Here is a 15389-nt window from a genome sequence, read left to right as displayed (position 1 = left end):
ATCCAATATACAGAAAATTGAGCCTTAAATGAAAAATCACAAGCTGAACGTGTGAATCACAATGTCCATATACGATCCACAAGAGATACGTGTTTTACATGTTTTCAGACTGTAGTTTCCATGTTCACATTTGTTATCTATGTGACAAAAACTCAAAAAGATACAGAAAAATGAATCTTCTATCCAACATCTAAACTTTAAACGAAATAATAGATGGTGTCTAAAACTTGTACCTCGTAACTATCTCTATAAGTATGGTGTTACTTCCATAAAACGTGTATAATCCGCTATCTAGCATCCATGTTGCGAACCAGAGCGACAAGTTCAATATTTTCATTCTCGGTTGCTGGAGTTTCAATGTTTTCTTTTGAATCCGACACTTCATCAGGAAGGCTAGAGGAGTTAGGATCGCTTCTTGGAACCAAAAACAGTACAAAAAGTGGAGTGATTCTCAAAATGTTCCTTATCAAGATGGCGAGCCAGAGATTATCAAACTGTGTCCTTGTAACTTTAAAGACATGAAGCAACAATCCACCTCCCCATCTTGACGTAAGAAGTCCAGTATTGTCGATTGACATGAGCAAGGCGAAAAATGTGCCTTCAATGCCAGGAGGACAGAGCTTAGAACTCAGAACAAGAAGCGGCATCCACTTTAGTCGTCCAATCATTTGAGATACACTTGCGTCTATCACCACGAAGAAATAATCGGGAATGCCAAATTTCAAATTTAAACGTAAAACCAGCAGCAAGTCTAGCATTCCTGACAGACCATGCAGTAACTGAGTCCAAAAGAGCAGGTCTCGGAAACAATAGTCTTTCAATCCATATTGGTACAGTATAGTCACCAATAGCGATCCAACGGAGCCTACTGCTGATATATATCCGATACTTTCCTGCAGGAGTAAATTGTTTACAGAATTACATTTCCATTGTTATCCCCAAAAGAGTACAAATAATTAATCCTAGTCTAATCATCCCTTATTTGTTTTTGTCATCATATCATTAATCTGGTATTGTTAGATAGAGAGAGGATACTCTAAGTAACAGCAGAACCTCTCGTGTGACGTCTCCCCACTCTAATTAAAGCCTACATGTTGGATATTTTGGAAATGAGTTACTTCCTCCATCCCAATTTATGTACAGTGTTTGACTCGGCACGGAGTTTAAGAAAGAAAAGAAGATTTTGAAACTTGTGGTCTAAAACAAATCAAAGATTTGAATGACTTTAAATCAATTCATTAAGGGTAAAATAGAAAGTTTAAAGCTAAATTGTTCCTAAACAAGGAAGTATAATATTTTTTTTGGGATAGACTAAAAGGGAAGTATGACATATAAATTGAGACAGATAGTGTATTAGTTTCCTTTAATTAACAGTAAGTTTAAGGAATTTATGATTCTACTATGTACTTGGCTTAATTGGAACGTAACATGTCTAGCAGTTATTCCACCTTCGAAAAATGTGGTCCTCCATCTGAATCTGTTGCCCAGTAGAACATTCCTTCCTGGATATCTAAACTCAGTGCAAAGGACAAGTACATATAAAGACATGGTCGCCAAACTTCCGGGCATTTCAAAGTTTTCCACATAGCCTTGGCAGCATCAGTGAAGTTCTGGTTTACCTGAGGATGCATTAGGATTTGGGATAATTACATTTTTGGGCACCAAAAACAATAATAGCCGGTAAAGTATATATGTTTTGTATATTAAGCATAAATATACATATTATACATAATCAGTGTATGTGTTGTATATTTGGGCTACCGCCTGTAATTATTTTGGGCTGGCAGGATAAAAAGAAAAAAAGCCCTTAGGATTTTAGAGACTGACCTATTCACTAAAAGTAGTCAGATGAGGTGTAGGTACCTGTTGATAAGCAAAGTTGTATGTTTGAGGTTCCTTGAGCAAAACTCCGACCAAAAACACAAGCACAGCTGGTATGGATAATAAGCCATACACCCCCTTTTATTAAGAGAAAAGGATTCAGAAGTAATCTTACTATATTTGAATATTCGCTAGACTTTAATGAGAATATAGTAAGTTGTTTAAATTATGGATAGAAAGCTAACCAGAGGGCCAAGTAAGTGAACTAAGGTACCACTTAAAGAAAATCCGACTAGAGCACCAATTGAGGAACTCAAGGAACATAAGCTTTGCATATCAGCTGCGAGGGAAGGATGAGAACCACTGTTTTGTGCAACGCATGCATCAACTGTCACGTCCGCAATTGCAACCCCAGCACTTCCTGCGGTCAAGGAGAGTAGTGCAAACACAATATGCAAGTTCTTGTGCAATGATAAAAACAGCATGGAGACAACTCCAAGAGAACCTGGAATCATTGAAAAAGCTGTACTTTGATAGAAAGAACAGAAAAAAATTGCAAATATACCAATGAAATAATTTGACACAGAAGATATTCAGTCATTTTTTTTCACTGAATTCTTTTAGTCAATATAGATGTCTCCTTATCAAGTAAAAACTTAAGTAACAAAATATATGTCAAACTCCATGATACTTCCTTCAAAAGACTGAATACCATGTATACAGTGTTCTTGGCTGTTAACATTTCTAAGATCAAGATACATTTCCAATTTTATCGTTCTAGGTCACGGCTGACTGACTCAAAACAAACTGCAAGAAAAGAAAGACGGAATTTGTTCTTAATAGGATGTAATGGAGTCATTTACATGGACTTGGAACCTTATAGCAGTCAATGCTTTTACCTATTTGTTTGCATCTTAAAGTAATTAGAATCATGGCACAGAGTTGAAACTCATGAAGCCTAATAGGATCTTCTAAACATATGCTATAAGTTCAGCCACCTCCTATTGCACTGTCAGATTGCTAAACAGGTCAGGAGCGTGTTAGTAAATGTGTGCCGCAGCTGGGTTATGCCGAGGAAATTAAATGGTTTGTTTTGGAGCCAGACTGGAATAAGCTCGACAATGAGGATAGAAGATTTTGGCTCAACTGGAAAGGAATTAGAGGTGTTTGGAGCGCAAGTGCAACCTGCTTGTATTTAGAAACTTAAGTGTTTGTAGTTTTTGGATTTTGGTGTGACATGAAGAATGTTTACGAGATAGAACCATGTTAGGTTTCCTCAGCTCCCAGCATTTATAATGGGAAAGTTAACTGTTCGCCTGTAACTACTCTGCGCTGTCTCTCTGCATTTCAATGGATAAAGTACCATTTACTTAATTGATAAGCATGGTTGGGAGTCACATATTATTCCTTCTCCTTCAAAGAATTCATTACAAAAAAGGGCAACCCGGTACACAAAGTATCCCGCATTCACGCAGTGTCCGGGAAAGGGCCGCACTCCAATGCACCAATAATTGCGAAGTTCTACTATTTAGAAGACGTTGTGTGCAGTTGAAGAACAACACATTTTTCTTTTGTTAACGAGTTTGCTTAGTAGCTAACAAGTTATCGAATAACCAATGCCAACTTGTGGTAACTGAATACTTTTGATGGATTGATTTCTGTTGGACACTTAGACCTGTCACTCCATTTAAATTTAATCCAACAAAGTTTAGGGGGTTGGGCCACTTATATAGCTGGGGCTCAATATTAGTACCTCAACATAAAACATACATCTAAGTTTTCATTCCATTTTCATGCACGAAAGTAAAGAGATGAGCACAAAAAAGAGAATTTGACAGAAGTAGACTCGATGGAACAAATCGTGGTAAGGTGTAACATACTTCTTAAAGGAATGTGATTAAACTTATAAGTTGTTCAGTACTTCTTTGACCAAATTGAATTACTTTAAGATTCTTCATGTAACAAACTGTAAGATCCACATCATTTCATGTATATTATTATGGTATTAGTTCCTAATGTCAAAAACCTCAGATCAATATCATTTCAAGAAACAGAGAACTTTAACCAGAAAAAATACTAAAACAGCGACACAAAAATTTGAGAGAAGGGAATCATTCATTGCTTCATCTACTCAGGAAAATCACATGATCATCTAATTATATGCTTTTCTACCCCTTTAAACTCTTGCTATTTTGTATTTCAAAGAATGCTTAGTAAAACTTACAAACCTCAATAGTAGGCACTGCAGATTGGTTTTGCATCTAGAGCTTTGATCAAATAGATACTTAAAAAAAGGGCAACCCGGTGCACGAAGCATCCGGCGTTCACGCAAGGTCCCGGAAAGGGCCGCACCCCAAGGGGTGTGACATAGGCAATCCATCCTGTTGCAAGCATTAGTGGCTGATTCCACGGCTAGAACCTCTAACCTATAGGTCACATGAAGACAACTTTACCGTTGCTCCAAGGCATTCCTTTAGGTGATCCAACTAAAACTATATTGAACAGGCTACCAAAAGAAGCTATTTTGAATTAACTATGGTTCTAGCTTTGAGCCTTACTGATGAGAGCTCTCTTCAGATAAAGAGATAATTATATGACTCTCATTCTTCCAATGACAGCTGAGGCTAAGAGAAGAGAAGTTTAACTATAGTTCTGGAAAAGATATCACATCTGGATCTTATCCTTTTGTACCAAGATTCCCAGTTATTTAGTGGACATCTGGAATCCACTAAATAATATTTTCATTTTTAGTGATAACTCCACTTATAGCATGGCATTTTCCACTTTTAGTAAGTCCTACAAGATTATATGGATAGATTCCAACTAGTTTTATCAGCCTTAAACAACATTAACTATATCTAAGCCAACAGATAATCAAGAAAAGTTCTAAAATCATCAAGAAACTAAAAAAATCAAAATGGCATTGCATAATTTACCCGCGAACAAGAAGTAAGGTCTGCGACGATACCCCAAAATCGGAACAACATCAGTGAGAAGACCCCATAAAGGCTTAACAATCCAAGGAATTGAAGTTATCCCAGAATAAACCTGAGATTCAGAAGGCTGCACTTTTTGTACATCCTTCATATAATACTCTGTCCCTATCATAGAAAAAGCTCCACCAAGTCCTTGGCTTACTCCATATACAATCACAACACCAAACACAAAACTCCAGTGCAATTCCACAGCTAGCATTTTAAACCAGTTGATTGGAGCACACAACATAGAACTACAACAGATCCCATTATTTTGCTCACTTTCTTGAACTTCTTCTTCACTATGAATTTGAAGTTTGGATTCTTCCCCCATAACTCACCAAAATGGATCTCAAAATACCAAGAAAACAAAACCCCAGTTCAAGATTTGAGTCTTTTCAAGATTTTGGTACAAAAAAATGTTTTGAAGAGTCAACTTCCAAGCAAATGGGGATCCCTTGGGCTTGTTTTACTCATGGGATTTTAGAGATATTTCTCCTAATTTACTATGAATACTCCCTAACTGTAAAATGGATTCAAAAAAACAAGAGAACCCAGTTCAAGATTGGGGGGTTTTCAAGATTTTGGTACAAAAAATAACTTGAAAAGTCAACTTCCAAGCAAATGGGAATATCTTGGGTTAGTTTTTCACATGGAATTTAACTTTGTCTGAAAAAAGATTCAAACTTTATCTGTTTTCTTTGCTAAATGCACAAGGTTGCCCAAAAATATGTCTCCTAAGACCATTAATTAGTCTTCAACTTGCATATTGCTACTAAATTTTACTCTCTCTCTCTCTCTCTCTCTCAAAAGGGTAAAAACAGATAAATTCAAGAAATGGTTATAGGGGACAGGTGAAAATTACAAGGAGAAGATGATTTTAACAAATCTTTGTTCACACTTCACGTCAACTTCTGTATATAGTATGTTATTATTATTGGCTGTCATAAAAACTAGTAGCATTTCAAACCAAGACTACGGCTACCTGCTTTTTCCTTCTTTTTTTTTTTTTTGGCTACCTACTGTTTTGTCTTTGTTAAAGTCCACGAGTAATTTGATAATCTCCTTAAATTATAAAGAACGGTGATTTCTAGTACTATATATATTTATGTGGTTCTAAATCTGATAATCAAATATTTGTATCATCCGATTCTAATCATTTTTTATTCATCACCAAAAGTTATCGCCATTTATCCTTAGCCAGAGGTTTCGAGTCCTTTGGACGGAGCATTTTACTTCGAAAGTGAGACTTTCGTAAATTCAAATTAGTCCAACTCTAGAAAAAGTAATAAACACCAGATAAAAAATACAAAGAAAAATTATTTTGGATGGAGGAAAACTTCTTTTGTCAAGCATTAAAGAGAATTTTACAACAACTTTTTCAATTTAGCATGAGCTAGCCAATTTTCGAATGGATAATAAAAAAATGGTCATGTTTGCAAAGTTATTGAAAAATAGACACTACTTTATGCGTATATAAAATCTGGATAAAAACATCCAAGCTGAAATAGGAAAAGTTCCAGCATAATATGTTGGATTATGGAGCTTCTGCCTATAAACTTCCAACATATTATGTTAGAACTCCAGCACATTATGAAATTATAGCACATTATGCTGGAATCTTATATTTAAAAAAATTCGAACTATAGTAAATTAACTGGTGTAAATTGACACCTTCTAAGTTGTAACACACGCTCTAATTAAGAGAATATCAATATATTTGGCAAATAAAAAAATTAAGTAGAAAAGCTATTAAACATTTTGTAAGTACAAATGTTGGTTTAATTTTATGGATTTGAAAAACCATAGGCGGTAAAATACAATGTGGTAGCAGCAGTAACGACAGAAACAACAAATCAATTAAGCTAAGTTGGTAAGTGCACTAATTACGTTAATTTTTTTCCGTCAAGAAAAGTAACATAGATAAATAAATAAAAATCAATATAAGTAAAAACCTCGTTCCCTTATGTCTGTCTTAATTTAATATACATATTAAGCTCGATTTCTATTTTTCTATCATCTTTTTTGTACTTTGTTTTGTTTATTTTGTTGTGGGAAAAGAGGGAACAAGTGCACATGCAGCAGAAGCGAAGAAATGAACTCTAATACTAGGACTTAGCACTTTCTTTGATTGTTGTTTCACACTTTCACGTGATTTTGTTGAAGCTCAACTCATCTGTTTATTTAACTAAATAAACTATCGAATTAAGAGTACAACACTTAGAGCATATCTTGCGAATAAAACAACACATTTAAAAATATGGATACATAGTTTTCATATGTACTAGTATTAGTACCCGCGCAGATGTGCGGACACTAATCATGTCAAATATTTAAGATATTTGGATTGTATGTAAATAATTTTTAAATTTACACTTTCTCAGTAAATATAGATAATTATTGAATATTAACTACATGAAAAAATTAACTATTTCTTCTATTTTTCTTTTTTGATGTCATTCTTGCTGGTGTCATTGGATCCTAAAAATAGTCAGGAAGCAAAATAATAACTCATATTTATGGCAAAACAATCAAATGTTGAGACAATGAATGACTTTTTGGATAAGATTTAACTCTTTTAATACTACTTGAACTCTTATTTGGTGTGTTGATATCACTTAAAAAATATTTCTTTCTTAAAATTTCAGTTTCTAAAACATTATTTTTCAATAATAACCATTTTTATAATAATGTAATTGAAAATATTATTCTTAATTCAAAACTCATTTTAGTTGGCTATCTAAAAATATAAAAAATTCTTTAGCTAGTAATTTTTTTTCTCCATTTTGATATTTGACATTGTCATGTTAAATATCTGAGTTATTTGAATTATATGTAAATAAACTTAACATTTAAACCTTCTAAATAATTATAGATAATTGTTAGATATTAATTAAGAAACACTACATGAAAAAAGATTAACATTTTCTCAATTCTCGTAGTGATAATTTTATTTTTGCACTATTCTCAAAGGTGTCATTGGAATCTAAAAATAGCCACAAAGTGAAATAATAACTCAAATTTATGGCAAAACACAAAAGTTGACACAATATAAACGATTCTTTGATTACGACGTGACTTTATACTACAACTTGAACTCTTATTGTCACGACCCGAACTTCCTACTCTCGGGAGTCGTGATGGCACCTACTAGTGTAAGCTAGACAAGCCAATTATTTTACCCTTTTTACTTTTTTATTCATTAACAATTATAAATTAACATTTATAAACAACAAAAATTAATAGAGCGGAAGAATGAAAATTTAACAATTTTAGCTAGTAACAATACGAATCCATAACATAAACTACCCAGAACTGGTGTCACAATCTCACGGACTGTCTAAGAAAACTACAAATAAAGTTGAACAAGAAAGTACATGTCTGCCTCTGAAATAGTAAAGAACAGATGAAAACTAGATAGGGAGGGGACGCCAAGGCCTGCGGACGCCTGCAGGACTACCTCAGGTCTCCTGGTGGACTGAAGGCAGCAACCCCTAGCTAAGGTCTGTATGCTCCAGTATCGAGATTTTCACAAAAGAGCGCAGAGTGTAGTATCAGCACAACCGACCCCATATGCTAGTAAGTGCCGAGCCTAACCTCGGCAAAGTAGTGACGAAGCTAAGACACCACAACAAACAACCTGCAACTAAACAGTATCTAACAGAATAACAGTAGAAAAAGCAATTCAAAAGTAACAGGGAAAGGGTAACATGCTATGGGGGAAACATTAACATAATAAATCACATTAGTAGTGGAATAAGACAATTAAGGAACTTGAACCGAAACGTCAAGAAATCAAAATAAACAGGTAATAAGTGCACGGCATCACCCTTCGTGCTTTTACTCTCAATCCTCACCAATGCAATCAAATAATAAAAATGTGCACGGCATCACCCTTTGAGCTTTATCTCTCTTTCTCACCATATAAATATTAGAAATGTGCACGGCATCACCCTTCATGCTTTATCTCTCTTCCTCACCATATGCATCAATATCAATAAAAATATACAGGCATCACCCTTCGTGCTTTATCTCTCTTCCTCACCATATGCATCAATATCAATAAAAATATACACGGCATCACCTTTCGTGCTTTATCACTCTTTCCTCACCAAATGTATAAATATGAATGTGCACGGCATCACCCTTCGTGCTTTATCACTCTTTCCTCACCAAATGCATAAATGTGAATGTGCACGGCATCACCCTTCGTGCTTTATCATTCTTTCCTCACCAAATGTAAATATGAATGTGCACGACATCACCCTTCGTGCTTTATCACTCTTTCCTCACCCAAATAATAGCAAAAACAATATCCCGTCAAGGGAATCAATAACAAGAGTAAACGCATCCCGATAAGGGAATCAACCATAAAAAATAAGTACGTCCCGACAAGGGAATCAACAGTAAGAAATAAGTACACCTCGGCAAGGGAATCAGCTATAACTAAACTTGTACCAACACTTAACTTCACAATCTAAACCTCAACTGGAGCCAATGCTCAACAATAAACAAATACCACAAGTTAATCATAGGTCTTACTCAACACGGAGAACCAACAATTTAGGCAATTCTAGTACTTATTAAGAAATACAACAATTACAATTTAAGACTCATGGGCATGCTTGACACCGACATATAGATACTCGTTACCACACCTATACGCCGTATACTACACTAACACATAGCAAATAAAGCACAATACCTATTCCCTCAAGCTAAGATTAGACTAAACACTTACCTCGAATTTCCACGGCCAACTCAAGCCTCAAACACCGCTTTTTCTTTAGAATTCGCCTCCAAATTACTTGTATCTAGTCCAAATTAATTTAACAATATCAATAAATGCTAAAAAATTCATACCTAATGCTTAATTATAACTTTTCTATCATTTTTCCCAAAAAGTCAAAAATTGACCCCAGACCCGCTTGGTCAAAACTTGAGGTTCGGACCAAAACCCGATCACCCATTCACCCACGAGCCCAAATATGCAATTAGTTTCGAAATCTGACCCCAAAATGAGGCGTAAATTTTAATTATTCAAAAAGCCCTAACTCTACCTAAATCCCTAATTTCTACCATGGAAGAACAATATTTAAGCCTAGAAATCTAATGGGTGTTGATGGAAAAGGAAGGATATGAGTTTAGGAAGACATGCCTATGTTTTGGGATTGAATTTGCTCTTAAAAAATCGCCTAAGGTCTGATTTTAGGGAAAGATATAAAAATGTGGCTTATTCCCATTTTTGGTTATGTTTTTAATTCACTGGACAGGTCTTCTTCGCGTTTGCGAGAAGCCTGTCGCGTTCGCGAAGGGTTAACCCCCTTGACCTTCGCGTTCGCTAGATCTATGTCGCGTTCGCGTAGGGTAAAATCCCTTTCCCCCCAGTTCCTGGCCAAATGGCCTTCATGTTCGCGATAGCCAGGTCGCGTTCGCGAAGGGTAACACCCCCAATATTTCGCGTCCGCGTAGAGGAAAAATTCCATCATACTGACTTACTCTTCGCGTTCGCAAGAGTTTCTTCGCGAACGCTAAGAACAATACACCAACACACCAGAAGCATCAAAACAACAGAAAATCTTAAGTCCAAAACACCCCAAAACCTATCCGAAACTCACCCGAGCCCTCGAGGCTCCAAACCAAACATGCATACTAACTCAAAAACATCATATGGACTTACTCGTGCGATCAAATCGCCAAATTAACACCTTTAACAACGAATTTAGCATCACAATCAAAGAAAAATCTCCTGAACTCTTAAGTTCCATTTTTAACAACCGAGGGTCCGATTCACGTCATAGCAAGTCTGTTTCTTACCAAATTTTACAGGCTCAACCTAAATACCATATAAGACCTGCACTGGGCTTCGAAATCAAGGTACAGTCTCGATACCATCAATTTCAAATACATTTAAATTTTCAAAAACTCTTAAAATTTCAATTAAACAATTTTCTTCAAAAATTCATTTCTCGGGCTTGGGGCCTCGGAATTCGATTCCGGGCATACGCCCAAGTCCCATATTTTTCTACAGACCCTCTGGGATTGTCAAATTACAGGTCCGGGTCCATTTACCCAAAATATTGACCGAAGTCAAATTAAATTTAATTTTAAAGGCCAAATTAGCATTTTTATCAAATTTCCACATAAAAGCATTTCAGATATACGTTCGGACCACGCATGCAAATCGAGGTGAGATAAAAGGAGGTTTTTAAGGCCTTGAAACACAAAATTGACCCAAAAGTCAAGTGATGACCTTTTGGATCATCATATCCACCACCTCTAAAACAATCATTCGTCCTCGAACGGACATAGAAAAGAAGTACCTGAGTCGGGGAAAAGATGGAGATAACGGCTCCGCATATCGGACTCGGACTCCCAGGTAGCTGCCTCGGTAGGCTGACCTCTCTACTGAACATGAACTGAAGGGAACTTCTTCGATCTCAACTAACAAACCTGTTGGTCTAGAATAGTTACCGGCTCCTCCTCATAGGTCAGATATTTGTCCAACTGGACAATAGTGAAGTCTAACACGTGGGATGGATTGTCGTGATACTTCCGAATCATGGACACATGAAATACTGGGTGCACAACTGATAAACTTGGCGGCAACACAAGCTTGTAAGCCACCTCTCCTACTCTATCAAGAATCTCAAAAGGACCAATGAACCTAGGGCTTAGCTTGCCCTTCTTCCCAAATCTCATCACACCCTTCATGGGTGACACCCAGAGCAACACTCGTTCTCCTAACATGAATGCCAGATCACGAACCTTGCAGTCGGTATAACTCTTCTACCTGGACTGAGCTATACGAAGCCTATCTTGAATGATCTTCACCTTGTCTAAGGCATCGTGCACTAAATCCGTACCAAACAACCGAGCCTCTCCCGGCTCAAACCATCCAACCGCCAATCGACACCGCCTACCATATAAAGCCTCATAGGGTGCCATCTGGATGCTCGACTGGTAGTTGTTGTTGTAGGCAAACTCTGCTAAAGGCAAGAATTGATCCCACGAACCTCCAAAGTCCATGACACAAGCTTGGAGCATATCCTCCAAAATCTAAATAGTACGCTCGGACTGCCCATCCGTATGGGGATGAAATGTTGTGCTCAACTCGACTCGTGTGCCCAACTCACGCTAAACTGTCCTCCAGAAATGCAAGGTAAACTGCGTACCTCGATCAGAAATGATAGATACTGGCACATCATGAAGACGAACAATCTCTCGAATATAGATCTCAGCCAACCTCTCAGAAGAATAGGAGACTGCCATATGAATGAAATGCGCTGACTTTGTCAGCCTATCAACAATGATCCACACTGTATCGAACTTCCTCTGGGTCCATGGGAGTCCGAAAATAAAGTCCATAGTGATCTGCTCCCGTTTCCACTCAGGAGTCTCCATATTCTGAAACAAACCACCAGGTCTCTAATGATCGTACTTTACCTGCTGACAATTCAAACACCGAGATACATAAGCAATAATGTCCTTATTCATCCTCCTCCACCAATAATACTGCCGCAAATCCTGATACATCTTAGCGGTGCCCTGATGAATAGAATACCGACAACTATGGGCCTCTTCTAAAATCAACTCACGAAGTCCATCAACATTAGGCACACAAATACTGCCATGCATCCTCAGAACTCCATCATCTCCAACTGTAACCTGCTTGGAACCTCCGTGTCGCACTGTGTCTCTAAGGACAAGAAAATGAGGATCATCATACTGCCGATCTCAGATACGCTCAAATAATGAAGAACGAGTGACTGTGCAAGCTAGCACATGGCTGGGCTTAGAAACATCCAACCTCACGAACCGATTGGCCAAAGTCTGAACATCCAAAGCAAACGGTCTCTCACCGACTGAAATATATGCAAGGCTGCCCGTACTGGCTGACTTTCTACTCAATGCATCGGCCACTACATTGGCCTTTCTCGGATGATACAAGATGGTAATATCATAGTCTTTCAACAGCTCCAACCACCTCCTCTACCTCAAATTTAGCTCCTTCTGCTTGAACAAGTATTGCAAACTCTTGTGATCCGTGAACACCTCACACCACATGCCATATAAATAATGCCTCATAATCTTCAGTGCGTGAACAATGGCTGCTAACTCCAAATCATGAACTGGATAATTCTTCTCGTAGATCTTCAACTGTCGCGAAGCATATGCAATAACCTTGCCATTCTGCATCAACACCGTACCAAGTCTAATGCACGATGCATCACAACACACTGTATATGGCCCTAAACCTGTGGGTAAAACCAATACCGGCATCGTGTAACTATCTTGAGCTTCTAAAAGCTCGCCTCACACTCGTCCGATCACCTGAACTGGGCACCCTTTTGGGTCAACCTGGTCAGACTGCAATAGATGAAAACCCATCTATAAACCGACGGTAATAGACGGCAAACCCAAGAAACTCCGGATTTCTATAGCTAATGTGGGTCAAGGGCAGTCCTTGACTACCGCAATCTTCTTAGGATCCACCTGAATACCTTTTGCTGATATAACATGACCAAAGAGTGCAATTGAATTCAACCAAAACTCACACTTCGAGAACTTAACAAACAACTGACTAGCCCTCAGAGTCTGAAGAACGACTCGAAGATGCTGCTCGTGCTCCTCCTGGCTGCGGGAATAAATCAAAATATCATCAATGAAGACAATCACGAAGGAATCCAAAAGGCTTGAACACTCGGTTCATCAAGTCCATGAAAGTTGCTGGGGCATTTGTCAACCCGAATGACATCACTAAGAACTCATAATGCCCGTACCGAGTGCGAAAAGCTATCTTAGGGACATCGGATGCTCTAATCCTCAACTGATGGTAGCAAGATCTCAGATCAATCTTCAAAAATACCTTGGCACCCTGAAGCTGATCAAACAAATCATCAATCCTCGACAATGGATACTTGTTCTTGATGGTGACTTTGTTCAACTGCCGATAATCTATATACATCCTCATCGACCCATCCTTCTTCTTAACAAACAACACCGGTGCACCCCAAGGCGAGACACTCGGTCTAATAAAGCCTTTATCCAACAAGTCCTGCAACCGTTCTTTCAATTCTTTCAACTCTGGCGGGGCCATACGATATGGCGAAATAGAAATGGGCTGAGTGTCCGGAGCCAAATCAATGCAAAAGTCAATATCCCTGTCGGGTGGCATCCTCGACAAGTTTGAAGGAAATACCTCTAGAAACTCACGAACAACGGGCACAAAATCCATAGAAGGAACCTCAGTACTAGAATCACGAACATACGCCAAATAGGCCAAACATCCCTTATCAATCATACACCGAGCCTTCATATATGAGATAACCCTGCTGGTAGAATGACCAGGAGTCCCTCTCCATTTCAAATGAGTCAACCCCGGTAATGCTAAGGTCACGGTCTTGGCATGGCAATCCAATATAGCATGATATGGGGATAACCAATCCATCCATAGAATAATATCAAAATCTACCATGTTGAGAAGTAGGAGATCTACCTGGGTCTCAAGACCCCCAATAACAACCATGCAAGCACGATAAACACGATCTACCATAATAAAATCACCCACCAGTGTAGACACATATACAAGAGCACTTAAAGAATCATGAGGCACAACCAGATAAGGGGCAAAATAAAATGATACATAAGAATATGTGGACCCTTGATCAAATAGATCTGAGGCATCTCTACAGCACACTGAAACCGTACATGTGATAACTGTATCAAAGGCCTCAACCTCAGGTCTGCCTGGCATAACATAACATCGGAGCTGGGCCCCACCACTCTGAACTGCATCCCTAGGACAGCCTCCTACTGGCTGGCCTCCACCTCTAGCTGCCTGACCTCCACCTCTAGCTGTCTGGCCTCCACCTATAACACCTCTATCCCTACCCCTAGCTGGCTGAGCGGGTGGTGGAACACCCGGTGCTGGGACCATAGCACGAGAACCTTGGTGCTGAGAACTGCTCGAGGCTCGAGGGCAAAACCTAGCAATATGCCTCGTATCACCACAAGTATAGCAAGACTTGGGCTGCTGAGACTGTTGACCTTGAAACTGACCCTGACGGCCTAGATAACCACTTTGAAAACTCCGAAGCGGAGGTGCACTGATAGGAGCTGGTAGTGTACTGTAGGGCAACTGATCAAAATACTGTATATGAGAACCACGACCACCTGGAGCACCATGAGAAACCTGAAGTGCTGACTAGAATGGCCTAGAAGGATGGCCTCTACCAAAAGAATCCCTGCCTCCAAACGAGGCACCACTAAATCTGCCTGAATGACGAGGCCTCTTATCGGACCCCTGACCGCTCTCCTAAGCCAAAACCATCTCAACACTCCTGGCCACATTGGCCGCATCCTAAAAAAAATCTCGCTACCTATCTCCTTAGCCATCTGCAGTCTGATAGGCTGAGCGAGTCCCTTAATAAACCTCTTCAGTCTCTCTCTCTCGGTGGGGAGTATCAGAAGAGCATGACGAGCCAAATAAATAAACCTCATCTCATACTGGGTGACAGTCATAGAACCATATTGGAGAAGCTCGAACCGCCTGCGGTACTCCTCTCTCTGAGTGACGGGAAGTAACTTCTC

General features: G+C 38.6%; 1 protein-coding gene across 2 annotated transcripts; it reads right to left on the bottom strand.

Moving 5' to 3' along the window:
- Nucleotides 1-24: 24 nt before the first annotated feature.
- LOC107814367 (putative folate-biopterin transporter 2) lies at nt 25-5721 on the bottom strand. 2 transcript variants are annotated; one of them, XM_016639781.2, is made up of 5 exons: nt 4758-5721; nt 2067-2326; nt 1864-1959; nt 1449-1619; nt 25-893 (listed from the first exon to the last, which is right to left on the bottom strand). In XM_016639781.2, the coding sequence occupies exons 1-5, from the start codon at nt 5128-5130 to the stop codon at nt 288-290; spliced, it is 1506 nt and encodes a 501-aa protein (XP_016495267.2). In that variant the 5' UTR covers nt 5131-5721; the 3' UTR covers nt 25-287. The 2 variants fall into 2 exon arrangements, with proteins under 2 accessions (XP_016495267.2, XP_075109512.1); XM_075253411.1 differs by having other exon boundaries at nt 4790-4945.
- Nucleotides 5722-15389: the final 9668 nt, after the last annotated feature.

Source organism: Nicotiana tabacum, chromosome 5 (genome assembly GCF_000715075.1).
Source record: "Nicotiana tabacum cultivar K326 chromosome 5, ASM71507v2, whole genome shotgun sequence".
In the NCBI taxonomy this organism is placed as follows: Eukaryota; Viridiplantae; Streptophyta; class Magnoliopsida; order Solanales; family Solanaceae; genus Nicotiana; species Nicotiana tabacum.
The sequence above is the reverse complement of the archived record's forward strand: the minus strand, read 5'-3'. Positions and strand labels throughout refer to the sequence as shown.

Coding starts and splice junctions, on each gene's coding strand:
- LOC107814367 (XM_016639781.2), bottom strand. CDS start 5,130: ATGGGGGAAGAATCCAAACTTCAAATTCATAGTGAAGAAGAAGTTCAA. Junction 2,327..4,757: donor ACCTTACTTCTTGTTCGCGG/GTAAATTATGCA, acceptor CAATGATTCCAG/GTTCTCTTGGAGTTGTCTCC. Junction 894..1,448: donor GAGGACCACATTTTTCGAAG/GTGGAATAACTG, acceptor TTACTCCTGCAG/GAAAGTATCGGATATATATC.